General features: G+C 44.7%; 1 protein-coding gene across 2 annotated transcripts in view; it reads left to right on the top strand.

Moving 5' to 3' along the window:
- Zbtb46 (zinc finger and BTB domain containing 46) overlaps window positions 1-27872 on the top strand; it is a 100222-nt gene that overhangs the window by 68419 nt on the left and 3931 nt on the right. For both annotated transcript variants that reach the window (XM_004669518.2, XM_045156351.1), the window contains one exon: window positions 21605-21780. In XM_004669518.2, coding sequence (XP_004669575.1) covers window positions 21605-21780 — 176 coding nt within the window. The remainder of the gene's footprint in view (window positions 1-21604; window positions 21781-27872) is intronic.

The raw sequence follows: 27872 nt of genomic DNA, 5'->3' as shown, positions 1-27872 counted from the left end.
GAATTAATGACAGCCTTCCTTTCCAGGTGGCCGGTGACCAGTTATCTTTGTAGAGTCTGGACTGGGACCAGGTGAGTGAGAGGTGATAAAGTGTGTTGGCTGTAAAAGTCTTGCCCAACTTTCTCATGTCTGATGGTTTGTAATGCATCTGTCTTTGGTTCTAGGTTCACACCTCTTGTGACATGGATGCTGGGCTGGGCCATCATCTCTGAACTTGGCTATGACTGGTCCTGTCCAGGATACTAGGAACCAGTACCTTCATGGTCAGTGAATCCCTCCTGCAGGCCTGGATGTCTTCACCTGGCCTAGGGTGTCTATAATAGGTGGCTTGGCTTTATATGTTAACAGCTCTACTCTGAAATCAGCTAAGGAGCCTGAAAAGGTGTCTTGTGAGAGCAGAAAGGCATGCTGTAGCTTGCATGGTTTCCAGACAGGACAGAATTCTGCAAGCACCTTTTGTTGTGTGCTGCGTCATGTGTTCTTATTTGCCTTACCTAGCTCCAGTGTTTCAAGCTCAGCTGCAGTAGTGCCCACTTGCTGCAGCCTGCCCAGTGCAAGGTCTTGGATGTGGCCAAAGGTGGCAATGCAACTGATAGAAAAACCATGTTGGGGGGCAGAGCATGCCTTAACAGCCTTCTCATCTCTAACCCTCCACTAGCTGCTGGGTGAAGGCATGTCAGAACTTCCCAGCTTCCAGGTGAGGGTTTCCCACTGGGTTGCTAGCATGAGGCCTACAGGGACAGATAAATATGCCCCCTGCGTGTGAAGTGGAGCAACACTGCTCTGACCCAGCTACTTTCTATAAATATCTAAGGACCAAACAAACCTATGACACCTTGGTGGTATTTGCCTCACACCTTGAGTCTCTCAAAGTGCCAATGCAGAACTGCTAGAAACTGTGCTTGTTTTCAGAAGGGACACGTTGTGACCACTGTTGCCTATTTTTGTGGAATGTGTTGGATTTGGTTCAGCTCACTGTTCAGAGCAGGTGACTATGGACTTGGTGGGTGCCAGGAAGCCAGAGCGGGGGAGATGCTTACCTTTGCCAAGCAGCAGGTAAACCTAGGAAGGTTCTGGAATAACCAGTTACACCATCTGTGGGGTGGGCAGGTACGCCACCTCATCAGTCTGACAGGCCAGCACACCTTCACAGAGCACTCTACCTGTGCATGACCCCCTGCAAAGACTGAGATTTCGCCTGTCTGAAGATGGGGAAAGCTGGGCACTGAACCTATCATGAAGCCCTTTTGGGTTACTTTTCTCTTGTCTCCGCAGGACATTGGGGTTTTGTTGTTGCCATGTCTCCAAGATTGGACATTCAGATACTTGAACTGGAGGCTATGGATGAGGTCCTCTAAATACCAAGTCAAGCTCTGAGTGCAGGGCATAGGGCACCTGGAACATATTTTTGGGGTGTGGCACTGGAAGCTACAGGATGCTTGGCTTGGTTGCCATGGGCAGCCCATGGGAGAGTTATTTCTGGGACCAATGTGCAGAGCTGAGTTGTGGAGACACCCAGTGTTCTTGTCCAAGAGGGGTTGATTAATTTTTTTTAAATATTTTATTTTTACTGGGTGTGGTGGCGCATGCCATTAACCCTGGCACTTGGGAGGCAGAGGTAGGAGGAATGCCATGAGTTCGAGGCCACCCTGAGACTACATAGTGAATTTCAGGTCAGCCTGGGCCAGAGTGAAACCCGACCTCAAAAAACGTTTATATATATATATATATATATTTGACAGAGAGAGGGAGAGAGAGAATGGGCTTGCCAGGGCTCTAGCCACTGCAGATGAACTCCAGACGCATGCGCCTCCTTGTGTATCTGGCTTACGTGAGTCCTGGGGAATCGAACTTGTGTCCTTTGGTTTTGCAAACAAACACCTTAACTGCTAAGCCATCCCTCCAGGCCAGGGTTGATTTAAAATTTTTTTTTGTTTATTTTTATTTATTTATTTGAGTGACAAACAGACACAGAAAGAGAGGGAGAGAATGGGCGCGCTTGGGCCTATAGCCACTGCAAATGAACTTCAGATGCATGCACCACCTTGTGTGTCTGGCTTACTTGGGTCCTGGGGAATTGAACCTTGAACCAGGGTCCTTAGGCTTCACAGGCTAGTGCTTAACCACTAAGCCATTTCTCCAGCCCTGATTTTTGAAATTTTAAAATTTGGACAGGTTCCAGAGAACCTCAAAGAAATGGGTTTGTGGTGATGACTAAGTGATAAGGGTGCAGGACACATTTGGACTAGATGGCCAGCTGAGTTCATTCATATATCTAATAATACCTCCCTTAAATCAGCAGCCATTTAGAATGTGAAATCTCCATGGGCTGGAGAGATGGCTTAGAGGTTAGGGTGGCTGCCTGCAAAGCCAAAGGACCCAGGTTCAATTTCCCAGGACCCACATAAGCCAGATGTACAAGGTGGCTCATGCATCTGGAGTTTGTTTGTGGTAGCTGTAGGCCCTGGTATGCCCATTCTCTCTGTCTATCTATATATCTATTTATCTGCCTCTTTCTCTTCCCCCATATAAATAAATAAGTAAACAAACAAATAAACAAACAAACAAATAAATCTGAGTCAGGCAGGGTGGTGCACACTTTAATCCCAGCACTTGGGAGGCAGAGGTAGGAGGATTGCCATGAGTTCAAGGTCACCCTAAGACTACATAGTGAATTCCAGGTCAGTGTGGGCTAGAATGAGGCTCTACCTCAAAAAAAATAAACAACAACAACAAAAAATCGGTATGTAAGTTTTTCTGGAGAACAGATTCAATGGTAGGAAATTGGCTTTTATTGTTTGTTTGTTTTTCAAGTAGGGTCTCATTCTGGCCCAGGCTGACCTGGAATTCACTATGTAGTCTCAGGGTGGCCTTGAACTCACAGCGATCCTCCTACCTCTGCCTCCTGAGTGCTGGTATTAAAGGCATGTATCACCATGTCTGGCAGAAATTGGCTCTTTGTCTGTTAGGCCAGTTGACTGCTCCATGACCAAAAATTCACAATTCATGGCACTGTTACCATTATCCCCAGGCCTGAGAGCTGTGTTCCACTATTACAACAGTAGCTATCATATGGGGTGTTGGCTCAATAAGTTAGATTGCATCTTTTCTTTTTTTTCTGAAGTAAAGTTTCACTTTAGCCTAGGCTGACCTGGAATTCACTATGTACTCTAAGTGGGCTCAAATTCATGGCTATCCTCCTACCTCTGCCTCCCAAATTCTGGGATCAAAGGTATACACCACCACACCCAGCTGCATCTTTTTTTTTTTTTTTTAATGAGAAAGAGAGAGAGAGAGAAAACTGGCACTCCAGGGCCTCTAGCCACTGCAGTCAAACTCCAGACATGTGCACTACCTTGTGCACATGCATGACCTTTTGCACATGCATCATTTTGTGTGTCTGGCTTACATGGGTTCTGGGGAACTGTAACTGGGTCCTTAGGCTTCACAGGGAAGTGTCTTAACTGATAAGCCAGCCCTAGATTGCATCTTAAATGTGAAACTAAGGCTCCATCACAGTCACTTTGCCACTTTGTAAGATAGAAAATAAATTCTTATACTGGAGAGATTGCTTAGTGGTTAAGGTGCTTGCCAGACGCACATGGTGGCATGTGTCTAGAGTTTATTTGCAGTGGCTAGAGGCCCTGGTGCACCGATTCTCCCTATCCCCCCATAAGTATATAAAACAAAATAAAATGTTGTGTTTTTTTTAAGAAAATCCTTTTTTTTTTTTTTTTTTCTTTTCAAGGTAGGGTTTCATTCTAGCACAGGCTGACCTGGAATTCACTATGTAGTTTCAGGTGGCTTCAAACTCACAGAGATCCTCCTACCTATGCCTCCCAAGTGCTAGGGTACAGTGAGAACCTACCTTGAAAAGCAAACAAACAAGAACAACAACAAAACACTGCTTCATAGAAAAAAAACTGCCAAAATCAAGACCCCTCCCCCACCTCTGCTCATTTACCCCTCACACACTGGAAAGAGCCACTGTAGGAAATCAAGCAGAAAACGTAGCATAAGGAAGCTAAGTCAGGTAGTAGCAGAGCCTAAAACAAGCAGGATGCAGAGCCAGGTGAGGAGGTCAGGGGACATCTGGGCTCTCAGGTAAGACCCCAGAGGTGCCATGCTCTGAGTGGGACTCAATCCCTAGAATTAGATAGCCCAAAACCAAATCTGCCTTCAGAACTGAGGTGGAGCACCACAGGGTCCAGGCCACTCTCCAGTGTTCATCAGCTCACCAGAGACAGAACCACAATATGACAGAATGATCACCTTGCCAAGGTGTCTCTGCTTTTTCAGTTCAATCCAGTATCTAATAGAAGGCTGCATTGTGTGCTGAATGGCTGGTCCCTCTGAGTCAAGGAAGAGGACATCACTACTGCTTTCAGAAAGAGCACAAGAGATCATGATTAAGAAAGGTGGAGAAATGATGAACAAGACAGGTGTGGTGGTGCATGCCTTTAATCCCAGCACTCAGGAGGTAGAGGTAGGAGGATCCCTGTGAGTTCAAGGACAGCCTGAGACCACATAGTGAGTTCTGGGTCAGCCTGGGCTCAAGTGAGACCCTGCCTTGAAACCGCTCTTCTCCCCCGACAAAAGATGGAGGGTTTGGCTGGGAAGATGGCTCAGCTAGGGTTCAATTTCCCAGTACCCACATAAAGCCAGTTGCACAAAGTGGCACATGTGTCTGGCATTTGTAGGGTCAGGAGCCCCCTGGAATGCCCACTCATTCATTCTCTCTCTGTCAAATAAATAAATAAATAAGTATATTTTTAAAGAGGGGCTGGGAAGATACCGCAGCAGTTAAGGCACTTGTCTGCAAAGCTTAATGACTCAGGTTCCATTCCCCAGTACCCGTGTAAAAGCCAGATGCCCAAAGTGGCACATGCATCTGGAGTTTGTTTGCAGCATCTGGAGGCCCTGGCTTTCCCATTGTCTCTTATCTGTTTCTCTCCTCTCTCTCTTTGCTTGCAAATAAATAAAATAATAAGCCAGGCACACCTTTAATTCTAGCACTCAGGAGGCAAAGGAAGGATTGCTGTGAGTTCAAGGCCACCCTGAGATTACATAGTGAATTCGAGGTTAGCCTGGGCTAGAGCGAGAGAGAACCTACCTCGAAAAACCAAAATAATAATTAGAATAATTATAATAATCATAATAGAGCCAGGCATGGTGGTACATGCCTTTAGTCCTACCTAGCATTCCAGAGGCTGAGGTAGGAAGATCAGTGTGAGTTTGAGGGCAGCCTGAGACTATATAGTGAATTCCAGGTCAGCCTGGGCTAGAGTGAGACCCTACCTTGAACCCTTCCCTGTCCCCCCAAAACGTAAAGCAAGGCAAGTCACTGATGACAGGGGACATTGAGTGGTTCTCGAGCTGGGGACAGTCTTCCAGTTGTAAACACAAAGAAAGGTGGTGTGGCGATGACTGAGCATATAAGATCTGATCATGTATGCCAACAATTGTAGTTTACATAGAATTTTAACTGAACTAGAAGTGAACTATTAATAATATGAGTAGGTGGAGGAAGCTGACCTGTTGACTAGCTTTTGAATTTTCTTCATAGTCACAGAAAATAACAAATAAGAATAAGGTCATGATGGGCTGGAGAGATGGCTTAGTGGTTAAGGTGCTTGCCTGCAAACCTAAAGGACCCAGGTTCAGTTCCCCAGGACCCACATAAGCCAGATGCACAAGGTGGCTCATGCTTCTGGAGTTTGCAGTGGCTGGAGGCCCTCAGGCACCTATTCGTTCTTTCTCTTACTCTTTCTCTGCTTCTGTCTGTCAAGTTATCTCATATATATATATATATATATATATATATATATATATATATATATGACATATATATATACATACATATACATATAGCATATACATATAGTTGTTTTGTTGTTTGTTTTGTTTTTCAAGGTAGGGTCTCACTGTAGCTCAGACTGACCTAGAATTCACTATGTAGTCTCAGGATGGCCTTGAACTCAATGATGATCCTCCTACCTCTGCTTTCCAAGTGCTGGAATTACAGTTGTATGCCACCATGCCCAGCTCTATTTAAAAAAAATTTCTAAAAGGGGGCCGGGTATGATGGTGCATGCCTTTGATCCCAGTACTCGGGAGGCAGAGGTAGGAGGATCGCTGTGAGTTTGAGGCCACCTTGAGAACACATAGTGAATTACAGGTCAGTTTGAGCTAGAGTGAGACTCTACCTTGAACACCCCTTCCCCTGCAAAAAAAAGGAATATATATATATATATATATATATATATATATATATATATATATACACACACACACACACACACACATATACACACATACATATGTGTGTGTATGTGTGTGTATTTATAAAAGAAAGAAAATAACAAGAATCAAAGAAAGTAGCAAGAGAGCAGTGAAGGTGTCATGAAACGGAAAGAAGTCTCAGAAACAGGACACAGGAAGGTGAACAGAAGTCAATGATACTGTATTAACAAAATTAAGAAAATCAGAAACCATCAAAAGTGATCAAGGGCTGAAGAGATAGCTTAGCAGTTAAAGTGCTTACCTGCAAAGCCTAAAGACCCAGGTTTAATTCCCCAATACCCATGTAAGCCAGATGCACAAGGTGGCACATGCATCTGGAGTTCATTTGCATAGTTCATTGGAGAGAGGCCCTGGAGTTCTTTCTTAAATAAATAAATGCATTTTAAAACACTATCAATAGCCAGGCACTATGGCAGTATGTCTGTCTTTAATTTCAGCACTAAGAAAGCTGAGGTAGGAGGATCACCATGAGTTTGAGGCCAGACTGAACTAGAGTGAGAACTTGTCACAAACAAACAACAAAAACCCCAATCTGGCTGGGGAGATGGTTCTGGGTTAAAGGCACTTGCTTGCAAAGATTGCCATCAGGTTTGACTCTCTAGTACCCACATAAAGCCAGATGCACAAAGGTGTGCATATGTTTGGAGTTCCTTTGCAGTGGCAGGAGGCCCTCGTGGGCCCATACTCTCACTATTTATTTATTTATTTATTTATTTTTTTAAGAGTGAGAGGGCCTCGAGCCACTGCAAAGGAACTCCAGACACATGTACCACCTTGTGCATCTGGCTTTATGTGTGCAATGGGGAATCAAACCCAAGTCCTTACACTTTGCAGGAAAATGTTTTAACCGCTGAGAAACCTCTTCAGCCCTAAAATGTATATAGACTTTTTAAATGGCCAGGTGAGCTGATGCATGCCTTTAGTCCCAGCACTTGGGAGGCAGGGGTAGGAGGACTGCAGTGAGTTTGAGGCCACCCTGAGACTACATAGTTAATTCCAGGTCATCCTGGGCCAAAGTGAGACCGTACCTCAAAAAACAAAAAAAAAAAAAAACAAAAAATTGGGCAGGTGTGGTGGCCCATGCCTTTAATCCCAGCACTTGGGAGGAAGGATCACTATGAGTTTGAGGCCACCCTGAGACTACAGGTCAGCCTAGGCTAGAGTGAGACCTTAACTTGAAAAACAAAACAAAACAAATGATCATTATGGAGAGGAAAGCACCACTTATCAATAGAAGTCACAGAGAACATTACACCAAATATCTGAAAAGCAGTAAAGGAATACTTTTAGCATCCATAAACAAGTACATAGGAGTTTACAGGAACAGAAAAATACCTTGAAAGCACAGCTTACTGAAGCAGAGGCAGAATTGAATAGTCATGGTTCTGTGGTTTAACCAAGGAAAGTGAATTCTAATCTTGAAAGCCTCCCCCAGCTAGGCATGGTGGCACACTTCTTTAATCCTAGCACTCAGGAGGCAGAGGTAGGAGGATCACAGCGAGTTTGGGGCCACCCTGAGACTACATAGTGAATTCCAGGTCAGCCTGAGTTAGAGTGAGACCCTACCTCGAAAAACAAACAACAACAACAGAAACAGTGTCCCCAGAGGAGCTCTGGAGGTAACAACATCACTTGTGAATTCTGGGAATGTCATTGGAATAAAGAATGTCATAGTCAGGTGTGGTGGCAAACTTCTTTAATCCTAGCACTTAGGTGATTGAGGTAGGAGGATCACCATGAATTCGAGGCCAATAAGGGCTACAGAAAGAATTCCAGGTCAGCCTGGACAAGAGTGAAACCCTGCCTCAAACAACCAAAAAGGGGGGAAAAAAAAAGATCAGTCATGGCTTTATCACCCTATCAGAACAAGGGAGAAAAGACCCAGTGGCCACCTCAGTAGACACAGAAAACTCTCTTGATAAAATTTACTAACATTCATGATTTAAAAAAAAAAAAAAAAAGTTACAGCAAACCAAGTAGAAAGAAATGGCTTTTGGTTTTTCCAGGTAGGGTCTCACTCTAGTGCTGGGATTGGGATTGATTAAAGGTGGCATGTGCCACTACAGCCTGGCCAGAAATGGCTTCTTTTTTTTTTTTTTTTTTTTTTTTTGGTTTTTCGAGGTAGGGTCTCACTCTAGCCCAGGTTGACCTGGAATTCACTATAGAGTCTCAGGGTGGCCTCGAACTCACGGCGATCCTCCTACCTCTGCCTCCCGAGTGCTGGGATTAAAGGCATGCACCACCACGTCCGGCCAGAAATGGCTTCTTTTTTAAATTAAATATTTTTATTGATTTATTTGAGAAACAGGCAAATAGAGAATGGGCACGACAAGGCCTCCAGCCACTGCAAATGAACTCCAGATGCATATGCCACCCTGTGCATCTGGCTTATTTGGGCTCTGGGGAGTTGAACCTGGGTCCTTAGGCTTTGTAGGCAAGTGCCTTAACCACTAAGCCAGCTCTATTTATTTATTTGAGAGAGAGAGACAGAGAAGCAGATATACAGAGAGAATGAGCATGCCAGGGTCTCTAGCCACTGCAAACAAACTCGACACATGTACCCCCTTGTGCATCTGGCTTATGTGGGTCATAGGGAATCAAACCATGGTCCTTAGGCTACACAGGCAAGTGCTTTAACCACTAAGCCATTTCCCCAGCCCTCTTCAGCTCTAGAAATGGCTTTTTACCAAAAGAAATTTGGTAAAGGGTGTTAGCATAAATAACATTGTGGTAAATGGTAATGCTGTGCATGTCCTGGTGTGCAATGTCTAGACTTAGAATTTTTCATTTAATGGTATGAAAGTAATGTGCTCAGTAGAAATGACACTGAAATCTCATTTTCCTGGCATCTTGTGATGCTCTTTACATGGCTGGGCAGCTGCTCCCCATCAGACCCATACTTCTGAATAAACAGCCAGCACTCTGCAGTGCACCCTGCTGCTCTGCTGAGCTGGCCTTCCGTGATTTACTAATGAGTTTGTACTTACAGGAACATAGTGACCTTGCGTTGAGAATTGTCTGTACTTGCCTGTGAGTTGGGGAGTTGGATTGTGCTGTCATGTTCAGTGTGGACTAGAGGTCTGGCTGAAGCTGTGGTAGGAGGATCGCTGTGTGTTCGAGGCCAGCCTGAGACTACACATAATGAATTCCAGGTCATCCTGGGATAGAGTGAAACCTTACCTGGAAAACAAAACAAAACAAACAAAAAGGGACAGATGAGATAGTACACACCTGTAACCTCAGCACTCAAGAGGATGGAGAGTTGGAGGCCAGCCTGAGCTATATATACATAGTAAGATTCTCTCTCAAGGGAAAAAATAGCTATGTGTGTATATGGAATCAGTACAACCTGTGTGTAATGTGTCTATCCATTTGTCTGAATGTCTGATTGGTCTAAATGTGTTTGAAAATGGATAGCCCTTCTAGGACACTGATTTGGGGAACTGATCTGTTTTTTTTGGGGGGGGTTGAGGTAGAGTCTCATTCTGGATTTCACTATGTAGTCTCAGCATGGCCTCACCCTCACAGTGATCCTCCTACTTAGCCTCCCGAGTGCTGGAATTAAAGGCATGTGCCACTATGCCCGGTTGATGTGGGTTTTTTTTTTTTTTTAATTTGAGAGTGAGAAAGAGGCAGATAGAGATAGAGAGAATGGGCAAGCCAGGGCCTCTAGCCACTGCAAACAAACCCCAGGTGCATGCACCACCATGTGTATCTGGCTTACATGTGTACTGGGGAATCAAGCCTAGGTCTTTAGGCTTTGCAGGCAAGCACTTAACTGCTAAGCCATCTCTCCAGCCCTGACCTGTTCTTTTTTAAAATTAATTAATTAATTTGAGAGACAAAGAAAGAGGCAGTCAGAAAGAGGGAGAATGAATAAGGGCTTCCTGCCACTGCAGATGAACTCCAGGTGCATGCACCACTTTGTGTATCTTGCATTACATGGGTATTGGGGAACTGAACCTGGCCATCAGGCTTTGCATGCAAAGCACCTTTAACACCTATAGCTGTTCTAATTAGGTGTGATAAGGCACAAAGATACAGATATGAGTGCCCTAAAGGAAGAAGTTTATTATACTCACTGACCCTGAAGCAGGAGGCATGCTCTAGGAGGGCAACTCCAGGCACTCCAGAAGCAGAGGGAGAAGGGAAATGCAGGCTAGAGCCTTACTGTGACTTCCGTGGGAAGGACTAAACAGTAGCAGGCAAACAGAATAATTTCAGTGAGCTCTGGGTTTATGGCAACCCCTGGCTGTCTGGCACCTACCCTGGGGGACTGGAGTGAGGGGGAGGGGTGTCAGTGGTTCTCAGTATGGGAGCCTCACCAAGGAGGGGTGAGATGAAGCCTTGGGTTGACTACTTGCCTACGAAAGATGTTCTGGAAAGGGACTGGCCAGGCCTGCATGGAGCCATCCCTCCAGGGTTCCTTGGTTTCAGAGGCTATGTGACCCGGCCAGCAGGAAGTTAAACAAGGACCCGAGGGGACATTAACCTGGAGTCTAGAGTCTGATCAAGGTCTCAAATTTATTCAGGCAAGCACAAGCTTATATACAGAAAACAAAACTTTCTCGACAATGCCTATGTGTCTAAAGTCTGCTCCACAAATGTCTCTGTGTCTGAAGACTGTTTACCAAGGCCATATGATAAGGCCTCTGTGCCCAGAGATCCAAGACCAGCTGCAGTTCTCACGGTCAAAGAGCAGCTACAGCTCCCAACATCTCCCCCTTCTTTATTTATTAAAAGAAGCGACTGTGCCTGTCTTAGGTTGTCAGAGGCAGAAGAACATCCATACCCATCCTTGGACAAATGTATTATCCTTCAATATGAGTCCTGTCTTAGGTTGGATGCCTCTTCCCCCAATCTTACCCATCTCTGGCTACCAGCTGGACAAAATTCAGGGAGAATTAGGATAAAGTCTGAGGGAGCCAAGGACATGCTCTATAGTGCATACCTCAGACCTCTGCGTGAACATTCACAATAGACTTCATTAGACTCTTGAAGAAAATAGGCAATGGGCATAAGAGAAGCAGAAGGCAAACTCCCACAGCTGCAAAGCTGCCTATTCAGGAACTTAGAGAGTCCCAACCAGGCAACATAGACTTCATTGCAGCACATAAATCATTAGCAGCCTTGGTGGCATCAAAATCAAGATGACTGTTCTGTATAGCTAGAATTTCTGAATGTAAACTAACCAAATCTATGTTATCATGGTGACAAATTTCTTCCAAGTGCATTTTGACCTTTACCCCATTTTCATAACAAGCATTGTAAGTTTTAGAGGTGATGCAGATCCATTGGTAATCTGTATGGCATTCCAATCAAGCTCTGTAATTTTATTTGAGAAACTTTAAACAAACTTATTTTAAGTAAACTTTATCTATGACCACAGGAATGTATGGTGTAGACAGTCTATTCCCCCTTTATTTCTCCCTCTCATGAAAAGACACTCTAGCTGCTTTAGGGGACTGGGTCAAAGACATCAGATCATTTACTATTTCCTGCTGAATGGGACATGAAATGGGGACTTGTTGCAGTTAGAGAGTCTCTCCCAGAAAGGAGAACTATTTTAATGGGCCCCAGAGTGTAGGAAGATAGTCTTGAAAGAGAACATTGGAAAGAAAGAATAAAAGTGAGGAGTTAATGAGAAGTGAGCACACAGCAAACTGGTCTTTTTGGAGGTCGAGGGAATCCAGGTAGACAGGCTTGGATCATCTCAGGACCATCTGAGGATGAGCTGGCTGAGATTTTCTTTCATAACTGTTCATTAAATGGCACAGTAGTATTCAACATGGCTTGTAAAACAGAGATGTTAGCAAAGTTATCAGAAACATATACACAACATTTAATATTGATAATAAAGAATTATTGGGTGCCATTAAAGGCTGTACAAATATATTTCTTGGTCTCAGAACTTTTATCTTTTAGATTTGAAAATAACTCTTTGAACATCTATAGTTGTTTTTCTTTATTATAGAATTAAAACTATGGGGAAAAGATGTCTTAATGTTTGTTTGTTTCCCCTCTTGTAAAGCTCTTGTGTCATTTAATAGGCCATTCATATAGTTAAGGTATTTTTTATCTTTGGTTATGCATTTCTCTCTGAGTGTTTAATACCATGCAGATAGCCAAAAGTTAACTAAAGGTTAGTTTCGGAGGTCATTAATGGCTCTCCAAAGAGACTTTAGGGAAACAGGAGTAGCCCCATAGCTTACTGGTGTCTTCCCTGTTAGGATGAGTCAGGGCCATGCTGGCCAAGTAGTTTTCCCTTCTTTGGGAAGTCAGGAGGACTGATTGCTCCTCAATTGTGACTCTTCTGTTTCACATTGTACACCAATTTTGTTTGGGTCTCCATATCCTCCCTGCTCAGGAAGACAGGTGACTTACCAGGGGACCAGTGTAGAAGTGTCCCATCATCTCCAGTGGCCTCATGACATGGGAGCACAGGCCAAAATATTGACACTTTTTATTCTGATGATTCCAATTGGCTTTGGCTTCTACATAGGTGATTAACACACTTAGAAAGGAAGTTACACCAGCCTGGATGTATGTACATATACAGCACATTTAATTACTAAAATAGACATAGTTAAAGAATGGCATAAGGGCTTTTAAAATCATTTTGTCCTATCTTTAAATTTTTTTTTTTGTTGTACTGTGGCAGCATAAGCCATATATCTGAGGTATAGAAAGTAGGCACATCTCACATTTTAAATATCTAACATTTATAAATATAGGCAGAACCTGTTACCAGTCTTGAAAACAGTACCAGTTGATTTATAAACTTAACTAACTTAACCAAGAAATTGTCAGAAAAGGACAAGTAAGACAGTATAAGGTCTTAGCACCTGTGTGAAAACATCTTTGATTAGTTCAGATACCTGTGTGGGTACAAATTACCCAGAGAACATTGGAAACAGAACCATGGAGCTTGAATATATATATATATATATTTTTTTTAGATGAGGACCACTGTTTGAGCATGAGGCTGTACGCTAAAGTAGGGAATATGTCTTAAGGATTAATTTTGTTATAAGCACTGGACTTAAGATGCAAAAATTGAGACAGTTACTTTACATACAATAGAGTAGAATCAGGTCTTTTCTGAGCCCAAACAGCTAAATATTAATATAACCCTTGATAAATCTTTTTGAAAGAAAAAACATTATTTGACAACCAATGATTTTGGCTTAAACTTGATAGCTATTGATTTCATGTGCCACAGAAATTTTTGTTAACATAAAACAATTTTCTGTTTTACTCATGACTTAAATTTGATAAAGCTTAAGCAAGCTATCCTAACATATTTTAGCCTGAAAATTTCTTTTTTTTTTACATCCGCACACCTTTATTTACATACTTTAACATTCTGATCTAAGTACCACTCAAAAGGCATTTTTAACAAGCACTCTATGTCCCAGCATTGAAAAATTCCTTCCTAGTTCCTTTAATCAATCTCACCCCATCATTAACCATCTTTCTTATGAGGCTATTAAGAAATTACACCAAATTGATTAATCTATTACTAACAAGAAAGTAGTCTTAATACAATTTTATGTCATTAATACCAATAACACACTTGGAAATGATTTTATTAGAAGTAACTAAGGCAAATTGTGTTGTTGTCTTGAGGCAGGCTGGTCAGTTGTCTCCTCCTTTTAAGTAACAGGACATTACAATCTTTTTTAAAATGTCTGACAAATTATGTTACCTCTTCAGAGGGAGTTCTGTGTTTTTTTTGTTTTGTTTTGTTTTGTTTTGTTTTTTGTTTTTTGGTTTTTCGAGGTAGGGTCTCACTCTGGCTTAGGCTGACCTGGAATTCACTATGGAGTCTCAGGGTGGCCTTGAACTCTCAGCAATCCTCCTACTTCTGCCTCCCAAGTGCTGGGATTAAAGGCGTGCGCCACCACGCCCAGCCAAGTTCTGTTGTTTTTATTAATCTTCTATGTAAGGTGAAGTTGACCTAGAACAAATATCTGACAAATTCACTCCTGTAAAAGACATTTAACTTTTCCTTTTTAATTTGTATGCTCAGGTCTTTGATTTCCTTGAAATGGTTCTCTAGAAGAGAAAGGGGTGTCACCTGCGTCCGTCTCATCTCTTTAGTCACAAAGAGTCACAAGCATGACACAACTAGTAAGCACAATAAGTACACATAAACACATACACACACACATATAAAAAGAACAAATCCTCCTGATAAAATAAAAAAATTTGCTTAAAGAACTTGAAACAATCTCAATTACTTGTGCTTTAAAAATACCTTTTACCGGGCTGGAGAGATGGCTTAGCGGTTAAGCGCTTGCCTGTGAAGCCTATGGACCCCGGTTCGAGGCTCAGTTCCCCAGGTCCCACGTTAGCCAGATGCACAAGGGGGCGCACGCGTCTGGAGTTCGTTTGCAGAGGCTGGAAGCCCTGGTGCGCCCATTCTCTCTCTCTCCCTCTATCTGTCTTTCTCTCTGTGTCTGTCGCTCTCAAATAAATAAATAAATAATTTAAAAATACCTTTTACTATGGCAATTAGCTTGTTTTTACTCTTTGCCAAATCTTTTTTCTTAACATGTGTTCCTTGTGTCTTGAGAGAAGTTTTAAGCCCTTCAACAAGTCATGCTTAATGTTTGTCCCATAACTGCGTTGCTTTTCTTACCTTTCCGGATCTGTATCACAGGCGGGCACTCCTGCGGTGATCTACATGCGGATCTTCACTTACCGGTGAGGTGGCGATCCAATGGGCAGGGGGCAGGGGGGAACAGCCGTCTACTTGAGCGACATCCAGGTCACACTTCGTACCTCAAGCCCCACGTTTGGGTGCCACTTGCCCTGGCCAGCGGGGAGTTAAACAAGGACCGGAGGGGAAATTAACCTGGATGAAAGACAAGAGACACAAAGAGGGAGACCAAGTCTAGAGTCTGATCAAGGTCTCATATTTATTCAGGCAAGCACAAGCTTATATACAGAAAACAAAACTTTCTCGACAATGCCTACCTGCCTAAAGTCTGCTCCACAAATGCCTCTGTGTCTGAAGACTGTTTACCAAGGCCATACGATAAGGCCTCTGTGCCCAGAGATCCAAGACCAGCTGCAGTTCTCACAGTCAAAGAGCAGCTACAGCTCCCAACAGCTATGGTTAGTAGTCAGTGGATGTGGAGAGGACAGATGCAAATGGACACTGAAGCTCAGGGTTGCTCTAGTCAAGACACAGTTGCAAGCAAAGAACAGCTAGACAACAAGGCAGTGGTGTAGGCTGTGTGTGATACATAGTGCTGAGGGAACCAGGCATCAACTCCAAGGAGAAAATCTGTTACTGCTACTACTTTGAGTTGAATCATCAACCTTGGAAAAGCTGTTCAGCTAATATAAATATTCTTTGAGGTCAGTAATGGCCTCTTTGAAGTCTTTCTAACAGAAATGAGAACTCCTGTCTATTGAGAGACATGCACATGTGGACACCATCTCTCAGCACTACTGTTCAGTAAGCCAAGGCAAATCTGCAGAATGGTCATGTTATGGTCTGGTCACAAAGGAGTACTAAACACTAATGAACATGAATGGAGTGCTCCAAATGCAACATGGGCAGCTTCCACAGACTAATGTTGAGAAAATATAACCAAGCATGAGCCGGGCATACAGACATGGAGCCCTAGAATAGCAAAACAAATGTGGTGGTTAAGGACAAAATAGTCATTACCTTTGGGGAGTTGCTGGAGCTGGATGGAGGGGACTACTGAGGGTGCTGCACATGAAATCTATTGGGCTATATTCACAGGACATATGTACTTACATAAGGTTACAAACTTTCTAAAATAATTTGGATAAAGCATCATTTAACCTTAATCTAACACAAAATAAGTGACAGCCTAGAAAACTTATAAATGGAAACTAAAGTATGGTTCATGTTTGGACCCATTTCTGAGATGCACCAGAAGTGTAGTCTTCTGAAAATTATAACTCAACAAAAAGAAGCTTCCAGGACTGTCTATGCTTGAAGACTCTGAGAGTGGAGTATGCCCGCTGAAGAGCTCTTTATTCCCCACTTGCAGCAAACTTCCCTGTCCTATTCCAGTCATGAGTGGTCCCCTGCAGACTGTGCATACTGATGCATCAGTGACTGTAGCTGGTTTTGCAGCCAGAGGCCAGCTGTCAATACTGGACAATGGGAACTCGGACACAAAAGCAGAAATAACACCAAGACACATGTTGTAAACATGGTAAGCATGACTCATCTATTGGGACTTCAGCTTGTGTGACCAACTTCAGCTCAAGGCAAAGGCAGAAGCAATGACAGGGGAGTCATCTGCTTCCATACAGATCTCGCACTAGCCCAGGTGGACCTGGAATTCAGTCTGTATTCTCACAGCAGTTGAACTCATGTCAATCCTCCTACCACTGCCTCCCAAGTGCTGGGATCAAAGGCGTGTGCCACCATAACCGGCAACAGTAAGCTTTTATTGATTTTTGGGGATGGGCTAATGTTTGGTCGTTGGTGTGGTTTCAAAAGACATTTCCTTCCTATGCACAAGCATTATGGTGTGAGATTTGCAGTCTAAGTGGTGGTCAATTTAACCTAGGAGTTACTGAGTCCTCCCTTTCACCTTATGTTCTGGCTTTGTAATTGGCTAACCTTGAGCCTTCTGATAGTACTAAGGGACTCGCAGTGCTTGAGGTACCAAGCATCAGCTCAGGGCTCACTATGTAGCCCAAGCTGTTCTTGAACCCTGTATCCTTCTGTCTTAGCCTTTTAATATCAATGGCACCACCCCTCTGATTGTGGAAGTGCTTTTAAAGTGGACCATTCACTACTTTTCTCCACTTTGGGCTAACCCCACTTACAAGGATGGGGGTCACTGTGCATGTCCAGTGTAAGCTGCTTTCGTAGGAAACACATATTTCTATATAGTTGAAAGTATTTAACATTTCAAATATGATGTTTTTGAGGCAGGGTCTCACTTAGGCACAGGCTGACCAGAAACTCCCTCTGTAGCCCCAGGCTGGCCTTGAACTCATGGTGCGATTCCTCTCCCTTTGCCTCCTGAAGGCTGAGATTAAGGTGAGCCACCATGCCCAGCAAAATGTGAAAATTTTAATCTTCATGTTTATAGAAGCAGAAAAGAAACTGTAAATATGTCTCTATCTCTAAATAAAATAATATAGAAACTCAATTCCTTGTTCTTCCTTGTCCATTGTAGAGGAACTCTTTTAACCATGGGATTGAGAAAGGCCATTGTGGAGGTCTGAAGTATGACTGTTGCCTGGTGTGTGAGTTAAGGCCTGGGGCCAGTTGTCTGGAAGAGACAAAGGCAGCTCAGGTTTTTTTTTTTTTTTTTTTTCTTGGGAGCTGCTAGAAGTAGTGTGGGTGGTAGCCAGACAAATAAATGCATGTCTTATTGGTCAGAGGTTGCTTGTCCCATGTTTGCACCTGCCATGTGCATCCTGTTAGTGATGTGCCATTACTAGGCCTTGTCCCTCCTCCCACAGTGTTTGGGGTACACAGACACTCTGGAAGCCCATGGTAAGACCTGTTGCTGGAAGCCCCAGTCTCCTGGTAAGACCCTCATTCTGAGGGTCTGGTTGTAGAGCGTACCTGTCTGCAGGAGCTGTACTTCCTCACAGACCCTCCTGACATGGTGCCCTGGGGCTAGCTGTAGGCACAGCAAATGGGGACAGCTGACAGATTCTGCCTCTTGGGATATGTACCTAATTGCCTGTAGTGACTCACTTTAACATTATTTTTATATTTTTACTTTTAAAAAATTTTATTTATTTGAGAGAGGAAGAGAGAAAGAGAGAGAATGGGTGTACCAGGGCCTCCAGCCACTGCAGACGCACTCCAGATGCATGTGTCACCTTGTGCATCTGGCTTATGTGGATCCTGGGGAATCAAACCAAGGTCCTTTGGCTTTGCAGGCAAACACCTTGACTGCTAAACCATCTCTCCAGCCCCTTGAACATTATTTTTTATGGGCAAAAATTGGAGGCAACTATGTCCACCAGGATCTCTAATTATAACACATTCAACACTGAAAAGATGCATAGGTATGGTGATACACACCTTTAATCCCATCACTTGGGAGGCAGTGGTAGGAGGATCACTGTGAGTTTGAGGCTAGCCTGAGACTACGTAGTGTGCTCCAAGTCAGCTTGGGTTAGAGCGAGACCCTACTTCAGAAAACCAAAACAAAAAAAAAAGAAAAGATGTATGGTTAAAAACCATGTTAAAAAGAGATCACAGGGGGCTGAAGAGATGGCTTAGTGGTTAAGGTGCTTGCCTGCAAAGTCTAAACATACAGGTCTGACTCTCCAGATCCCATGTAAGCCAGATGCAACAAGGTGACACAAGTGCACAAGGCTGCACATGCTTACAAGATGGCGCATGCATCTAGAGTTCAACTGCAGTGGCTGGAGACCCTGGCGTGCCAGTTTTCTCTCTCTCTGTCATAAAAATATACAAAAAGAGAGAGAGAGAGAGATGACAGGGCTGGGGAGGAGATGGTGTAGTGGTTGAAGGTACTTATTTGCAAAACCTGCCAGTCCAGGTTTGATTACCCAGTTTCCACATGAAGCATGAAGCCAGATGCACAAAGTGGCACATGTACCTAGCTAGAGTTCCTTTGCAGTGGTTAGAGGCCTTAGTGCATCCATTCTGTCTTTCTCTCTTTCTTACTTTTTGTCTCTCCTCACAAATAAATAACTAAAATATATTTTTTCAAGAAATAGAGCTCATAGTATGTTAAGTATACATTCTATGCAATGTGCACACAATCTCAGCTATTTACACATACATATGTTCATACAGAAACAAGACACAAAAGAAATCACATTGCCCATCATTGTGACCCATGAGTTTTTGCCCCTTGAACCATGAGGAACCTTCTTGCTCTTGCCCCTAATTCCCAGCCCCAGATTAGCTCATTTACACATATAGTCAGAGCTTCTAAATGTAAGGAAATGGTTTCTATCTGATGAAAGTGTAAGATCACAGGAGAGATGCCATGGGCTAGAGACAATTAGCCATGCACATTCTATGTCCCCTTTCTCATGGTGAGAAGAGTGAAAGAAAGTAGGCTTCCCACTTTACCAGTAAGAACACAGATGCCCTTGGTAGGGCAGGACAACAAGACCTGCTTTCTACTGCCCAAAGTCAGGGCAGCTTGATTTATAATTGTATAACCTCTCCAAAGCTTTCCTTAGCCCTTGACACACAGTGATTTGAGTCATGTCTACCTTATAACCTTATAGCCAGCCCTTATCTCTAGTGAGAAGCCCCTCCCAATTAGAGAGCCCCTCCCAATTAGAGACCCCTCCCCTTAGAAGTTTATGAAAGCAAGGAATTTTCTCTGTTCTGGGAGCTTTGGCTGTTGCCCATAAGTGGCCAGCATTAATAAAAGAATATTTCACCTAAAAACTGTTTCAGAGCTTCCCCATCAAACCAGGCCAGAGTCTTTTTTTTTTTTTTAATTAATTTATTTATTTGAGAGTGACAGACACAGAGAGAAAGACAGATAGAGGGAGAGAGAGAGAATGGGCACGCCAGGGCTTCCAGCCTCTGCAAACGAACTCCAGATGCGTGCGCCCCCTTGTGCATCTGGCTAACGTGGGACCTGGGGAACCGAGCCTCGAACCAGGGTCCTTAGGCTTCACAGGCAAGCGCTTAACCGCTAAGCCATCTCTCCAGCCCAGGTCAGAGTCTTTTTAAAAAATATTTTTTATTTATTTGCAAGCAGAGAGATATAGAGATATATAGAGAGAGACAGAGAGAGAACGGGCATGCCATGACCTCTAAGCCACTACAAAAAACTCCGGATGCACATGTCCCTTTTCTGCATCTGGCTTTACATGGATACTGGGGAATTGAACTTGGGTTCTTAGGTTTTGCAGGCAAGTGCCTTAGCTGCTGAGTCATCTCTCCAGCCCCGAGTCTTTATTTAACAGAAAGAGCTTAGGAGCAGTGTGCTTAGCCTTTGGAGGGGACTTGGTATTCATTTAAAAAAAAATTGTTTTTATTTGTGTGCAAGTGGGGGTTGGGGGCGGGGAGGGAAGGAGGAAGGGAGAGAGAGGGGGAGAATGGGCATACCTCCTGCCGCTACAAACAAACATCAGATGCATGCATTACTTTGTACATCTGGCTTTATGTGGGTATGGGAGAATCAAACCTGGGTCATTAGGCTTTATAGGCAAGTACCTTAACCACTACGTCATCTCCCCAGCCCTTGGTATCATTTTTATGAGCACAAAAATGGGGATATGTATGGTAGCTCTGGGGAATGGCTTGGCTATCTGTTGTGATATCTAAATGGCCTGGCTAGGATATGCCAGGTGTCAGCTCAGGGATTCTCCAGTTCCAGCAGGGAATGTCCTGTGTTCACCTTCATAAAGCACATTCTGGGAATCTATGTCATGGTGGGAGATTCCAGAACTAGGGGCTCTAGTGCATGAGTCTTGCCATGACTTGATTGGGGTGGAGGCGTCTCTCTGACATCACAAGGGACTGTACCCTCAGGGCTTCTGTCTTCACTGGGCAGTTCCAAGCCCCACACTTGGGCTTGGACCTGAGCAACAAAATAACACTGGGGCCACTGAGTGATCCCTTGGAGTTTTTGAGGCTGGCTATAGGGCACACTTAACAGATATGGCAGTGAAGGGTTCTTACAGCAGTGTTTTGTCCACTGTTGGCAGGACAGAACTGGATTAAACTGGTTATTTTTCTTTTCACTATTATTATTTATTAAGAAAGAGACAATGAGCACACCAGGGCCTTCAGCCACTATGAACGAACTCCAGATGCATTTGTCCCCTTGTGGCACATGTGTGACATTGTACACTTGTGTCACTGTGTGTCTGGCTATGTAGGACCTAAAGATTTGAACATGAGTTCTTAGGATTTACAGGCAAGCACCTAACCATTAAGCCATCTCTCCAGTCCTAAACTGGTTATTTTTCTAACAAATGCTCTCCCTGCACTATTTTGGGCTTTTGACAAGCTGAAATACTGGTTTTCTCATCTTCCTCTCCAGTTGTATTGTCTGATCTACCCTTACCTAGTGCCATACCTTCGTGTGCTCATCAGTGTCTGTAGATGCAGGGCAGGACTGGAAAGAAAGCAGATAGCTGTGCAGGGTCACTTGGTTGGTAGGTGGCCTTTGTGGAGCCCTTGGTCTATCTTCAGTGGTGGCCTGTGAGAGGTTTTTGAGAGCTGGGCATTTGCCTCCTTGGGTTCTGGCAATTGAGTGGACAGTCCACAGAGAGGCAGAGGGTGAGGGCAGGTAGTGTGGGCTTGGGCACTGATGCCTCTACTGATGTCTTTCAGTGAATGAATTCACAGTGATAAGGAAGAAGTTCAAGTGTCCCTACTGCAGCTTCTCAGCTATGCACCAGTGCATCCTCAAACGGCACATGCGTTCACACACTGGGGAGCGACCCTACCCCTGCGAAATCTGTGGCAAGAAGTTCACGCGGCGAGAGCACATGAAGAGACACACGCTGGTGAGTGTGGAGTACGTACTGGGATGGAGTGGGGCACAGGGTGCACTTTGTGCTACCTTGAGATAATTTGAAGGGTGAAGCTGGTGGCACCAAACATCTGGGGAACCCCAGAAATAGGCACTTCTTTGAGGGGAAGGTGGAACAGGACAGGGAGACCCACCCCTTCCCCATATCACTGCCCAGGGCCTGTCTACCTAAGCCTGTGAGCAGAGAAGCAGGGTGGTATATCACCACTGCCCACTTGCTAGCCTTGGCCACCACCAGGTCCACACCCTCACCTGCACCCAAGTAGGGGCCAGTTTGCCTGTCTGTGTCTTCCATTTTTATACCTGGTGCTCAGCACCTGGCAGTTCATATTTAGGTAACAAACACTGAAGGTTGGATTTACCTAGCCAAGAGATGACAGAAATGGAAAAACAAAATAAAATAAAAATAAAGCCAGGTGTAGTGGTTTGTGCTTTTCATCCCAGCACATGGGAAGCTGTGGTAGGAGTATCTCTGTGAGTTCAAGGCAAGCCTGGGCTACAGAGTGAGTACCAGTTCAACCTGGGCTAGAATGAGACCCTACTTCAAAAAACAAAACAAAAAGCCAGGTGTGGTGGCGCACGCCTTTAATCCCAGCACTCGGGAGGCAGAGGTAGGAGGATTGCCATGAGTTTGAGGCTACCCTGAGACTACATAGTGAGTTCCAGGTCAGCCTGGGCTAGAGCGAGCCGCTACTTCAAAAACAAACAAAAGGGCTGGAGAGATGGCTTAGCGGTTAAGCACTTGCCTGTGAAGCCTAAGGACCCCGGTTCGAGGCTCGGTCCCCCAGGTCCCACGTTAGCCAGATGCACAAGGGGGCGCACGCGTCTGGAGTTCGTTTGCAGAGGCTGGAAGCCCTGGCGCGCCCATTCTCTCTCTCCCTCTATCTTTCTCTCTGTGTTGCTCTCGAATAAATAAATAAATAAAATTTAAAAAAAAAAAAAATGCTGGGCACGGTAGCACACACTTTTAACCTCAGCACTTGGGAGGCAGAGAGAGGATTGCTATGAGTTCAAGGCCATCCTGAGACTACATAGTGAATTCCAGGTCAGTCTGGGCTAGCGTGAGACCCTACCTTGAAAAACCAAAACCCAACCAAACAAAAGCCATTAATCCCAGCACTGCGGGGGGTAGGGGGAGGTGGTGGCTAAGGTAGGAGGATCTCTGTGAGTTGGAGGCTATCCTGAGACTACATAGTTAATTCCAGGTCAGCCTGAGCCAGAGTGAGACCCTACCGTGAAAACACACACACACATGCACCCCAAACAAACAAAACAACCAATAATCAAAGTAATTAGGGGTTGCAGAGATGGCTCAGCAGTTAAACACACTTTCTTGCTTGCAGAGCCTGCCAGCCTGGGTTCAATTCCCTAGCCACCCATGTAAAGCCAGATGCACAAAGTGGTGCATGTGTCTGGGGTCTATTCGCAGCAGCAGGAGGTCTTGGCATGCCCATTCTCACTCTCTCTTTCTTAAACACAAATAAATAAATATATTTATTTTTTAATGTTTTTGGTTTCTTGAGGTAGGGTCTCACTCTAGCCCAGGCTGACCTGGAACTCATTTTGTAGTCTCAGGGTGGCCTTGAGTTCATGGTAATCTTTCTACCTTTGCCTCCTGAGTGCTGGGATTAAAGGTCTGCATCACCACATGTGGCCCAATAAAAACATTTTTTAAAAATAAAACAGCTGGGGGTGCTGGAGAAATGGCTTAGTGGTTAGGGTGCTTGCCTGCGAAGCCTAGGGACTCATGTTCGACTCTTCAGGTCCCACATAAGCAGATATATATTGACACAAGCTCGCAGAGTTGCGCATGTGCACAAGGTGGCACACACATCTGAAGTTCGATTGCAATGGCAGGAGGCCCTAGTGTACCAGTTCACTCACACATGCACTCTCTTGCTCTCTTACATTAAAAAAAGGCAGCCGGTTGGGCTTGCCACCCAAAAAAATAAAACAAAAATAAGAGCTGGGGGCTGGAGAGATGGCTGAGTGGTTAAGATGTTTGCCTGCAAAGCCTCAGGACAGTTTCAAATCCCCAGTACCCATGTAAGCCAGATGCACAGGGTGGCTCATGCATGTGGAGTTCGTTTGCAGTGGCTAGAGGCCCTGGAGCACCCATTCTATCTACTCGCTCTTTCACCTTCCTTCTCTTAAATAAATAAATAAATAAAAACCAGCTGGACATTGTGCACATTCATACCTGACAACACAAATTTATTTATTTTTTGAGGTATTGTCTCACTCTAGTCTAGGCTGATCTGTTCACTATGTAGTCTCAGAGTGGCCTTGAACCTATGGTGATCCTCCTACCTCTGCTTCCCAAGTGAAAAAATATTTTCTTTATTTATTTGAGACAGAGAGAGAGAGATAGAGATAGATAGATAGATAGATAGATAGATAGATAGATAGATAGACAGACAGACAGACAGACAGATAGATAGGAAGAAAATGGGTGTGCCAGGACCTCCAGCCACTGCAAATGAACTCCAGACATGTGCCACCTTGTGCATCTTACTGATATAGGTACTAGGGAGTTGAACCCGGGTCCTTAGGTTTCACAGGCAAGTATCTTATCTGCTAAGCCATCTCTTCATCCCCAACAACAACAAAAAAATTTTTTACGAAAATAATTAAGAGATGACAGCGGGCGTGGTGGCGCACACCTTTAATCTCAGTGCTTGGAAGCCAGAGGTAGGAGGATTGCCATGAGTTCAAGGCCATCCTGAGATTACCTAGTGAATTCCAGGTCAGCCTGAGCTAGAACGAGACTCTATCTTGAAAAACAAACAAAAAAATAAATAAAATAAGAAATAAAAATAAAAGAGATGAAAAAAAAGGAAAGGCTTGGAAATAGAGGCCCAAGAGCTCCCAGCAGGCCAGAGTTCAAGGTTCAGAGCCCCTAATGCAGGAGGGACCCTGGACTAGAGGAAGGCAAGATCCATGGTCACCCATCCACTTGAGACCTCACAGCTTATTTTAGAAAGTTTCTCTAGTTGTGCTGGGGATGTGGCTGAGTTGATACAGTACTTGTTAGCTTTCATGAAACAGTGTGCAGGGTCACTCCTCTAAGTATATTGGGCTCCTCAAGGCTGCCACCCACCTCAAGGGAGCATGCAAGGGAGCATGGGTGTGGTGATATTTCACTTGTAATCCCAGCACTCTGAAAGCTAAAGTGGAAGGACTGATAGTTCTAAGCTAGACTGTTAACAAATTAAGAAGAAAAAAGCAGGGCATGGTGGCGCACACCTTTAATTCCAGTGCTGGGAAACTGAGGTAGGAGGATCATTGAGTTTGAAGCCAGCCAGAGACTACATAGTAAATTCCAGGTCAGACTGAGCTACAAAGCCCTACCTTGAAAAAAAAAATTGGGGGCTGAAGAGAGGGCTTAGCAGCTAAGGCACTTGCCTGCGAAACCTAAGGACCCATGTTTGACTCTCCAGATCCCATGTAAGCCAAACACACAAAGGTGAGGCAAGCAAAGGTCGCACATGCCCACTTGGTGGCGCAAGCATCTGGAGTTCAATTGCAGTGGCTGATGCCCTGGCGTGCCAATTTTCTCTCTGTCTCTTGCTCTCTCTAAAATAAAACTAAAAAAATTGAATGTGTAGGAAGTGCCCTAGGACCAATTCTAAGGCCCCATTTCTATTTTTTTATTTTTTGGTAGGGTTTCACTCTAGCCCAGGCCGACCTAGAATTCACTATGTAGTCTCAGCTGGCCTCAAACTCACAATGATCCTCCTATCTCTGTCTCTTAAGTGTTGGGATTAAGGCATGCACCACCACACCCAGCCTAAGGCCCCATTTTTAGAATCAGCCTTTTGGATTCCAAGAAAACCTGTCAGGCCGACACCCAGCTCCAAGGGTCACCAGCTGTTTTTCCCTTAGTTCTCAGGGTCTCCACAAGACAACCTTCCCTAGGTCAAGCTGTGTACCCTGAGAGTTGTTTCAAAGTTGGTTGGACAGTGGATATTTGAGTCTTCACTGTTAGGGGTTTTGTGTTAGTTGGAAGAAGTGAACTCTACCTATGGGTTCAAGAGGGGAGGCCAGTTGTTCTGGGTGATTTTTTAGGACCAAAGGACCAGGAAGCCCAGCATGGGGAGGGGCAGCACTCAAAGGCCCAGACCAGACACAGAACCTCAGTGGCTCCTTGTGGACAGGTCTTTTCTGGTTGTGGATCCTTTTCCTGTCACATGAACTAGCTCTAGTTCAGCCATATAACTTTCACTTGTATGCTGTGAACTGATGGGTTCAGAAAGGTTAGAGATCAAGGCCTAATCACTGCTGAGTAGCATACAGCCTGTTTTTCTTGTGGTATCAGTGGCACTGCATTGACAGAAGATCTTCCTGGATAGAGAGGAGCTAATAGGATGACTATCTGGAGTGCTGACCTAATGCTAGCCCACCTGTGTGTGGCCTGGGCCAGGTCTTGGATTTAATAGAGAAGCACAAGGAGTACCAATGTCCCGAACTCTCCACAGGTTGGTCAGACTAAGAATGCTTTTGGTCACTCCACAAACCCCAGGGACCCTTGTCTCTGACCATCTCTACTGAGGTCTAGTTCTGTGGAGTGTACTTGGGCCATGTTTATATTCCTTCAGATCCAGGGTTTCTTTTTCTTCCTCCTCCTCTTTTTATTTATTTATTTATTTATTTTTAATTTATTTGTTTGAGAGAGAGAAAGATGAGGCTGAGAGGGGAGACAAAGAGAGAGAGAATGGGCATGCCAGGGCCTCCAGCCACTGCAAACAAACTCCAGATGCATGTGCCCCCTTGTGCATCTGGTTTACGTGGGTCCTGGGGAATTGAACCGAGGTCCTTTGGCTTTGCAGGCAAATGTCTTAACCGCTAAGCCCTTCTTCCTTTTCTTAACCTTTAACTTTTGTTTAGTTTTCTGAAATACAGTCTCACTGTCTAGTCCAAGCTGGCCTGGAATTCACTGTGTAGTCTCAGGGCAGCCTTGAGCTCCAGGTGATCCTCCTACCTCTGCCTCCCAAGTGTTGGGATTAAAGACGTGCACCACCACACCCAGCTCTTTGTTTGTTTGTTCTCTCTCTCTCTTAATATTTTATTTGTAAGCAGAAAGATACAGACAGCATATGGGTAGCCAGGGTCTCTTACCACTGCAAACAGTCTCTACATGCATTCACGATCTGGCTTCTGTGGGTACTGGGGAATCAAACCTGGGTCGTTAAGCTTTATAGGCAAGCACCTTAACCACTGAGCCATCTCTTCAGCCCCTATGCCCAGGCTTTCTTGAAACCCTACTAGGAGTCCTAGATCTTTGTGTCCTGTCTTCTCTAGGCCCTGCTTGCTCAGGACAGGACCATACACTTACTGCCACACCTCCACCCTTGGCCATAATTGCTAACCTTTGTCCTTGCCTCTCAGTTGACCTTGAGGCACCCTGACAGTGGGGGGCAGGGTGAGTTGCCCCTTTTCACCTAAGACAGCAGTCAGACTGAGGTGTGACTCCACTACCCTGAGGCCAGGCTCCAGCCTGCTGCCCATTCACCATCTCCTAGGACTCCATGCTGACCCCTCACACTTGGCTCCCCTGCTGCCCAGTGCCCCCCTGCCCCCCTCCCCACACAGGAGACAGGCCGGACTGGGCTTCCAGGAAGGCAGCTTCTATTTACAGCTTCTGCTCTGTGCATCCAGGTGAGGAGCATTACCTTTCCTAGCTTTGCTGTCATGTGGGCAGTCAGGCCAAACTCCTCTGCCTCCTCTGTCTGGGGGGGGGGGGGGGAGGTGAGGGGGTGCTCTAGCTCTCATCTGGTAGAAGCCCATGAGCCTTTCTTACAGGGAGGTTTGTGGGAAGAGGGGCTTCAGGCAGAGATCAGTGTGACCCTACCCAGTGAGAAGTGTACTATCAGGTGGGAGTTCCTGGACATGGATAGGTATTGAGACCTGATCCAGGTAGTGGCTCAGGGAAGAACCATGTTGCCCCTGGTGCCTAACAGCCCCTCAGGTGAGAGTGGATTTGGTGTCTCCTGAAAAGCTGCCCATGTAGCTGCTGGGTAGGTCTGTTGATCCCAGTCCTGCCAGGGTCTGTTCCTTCTCACATGC

Source organism: Jaculus jaculus, chromosome 8, assembly GCF_020740685.1.
Source record: "Jaculus jaculus isolate mJacJac1 chromosome 8, mJacJac1.mat.Y.cur, whole genome shotgun sequence".
Taxonomy (NCBI): Eukaryota; Metazoa; Chordata; class Mammalia; order Rodentia; family Dipodidae; genus Jaculus; species Jaculus jaculus.
This window is presented reverse-complemented; position numbering and strand designations above follow the sequence as displayed.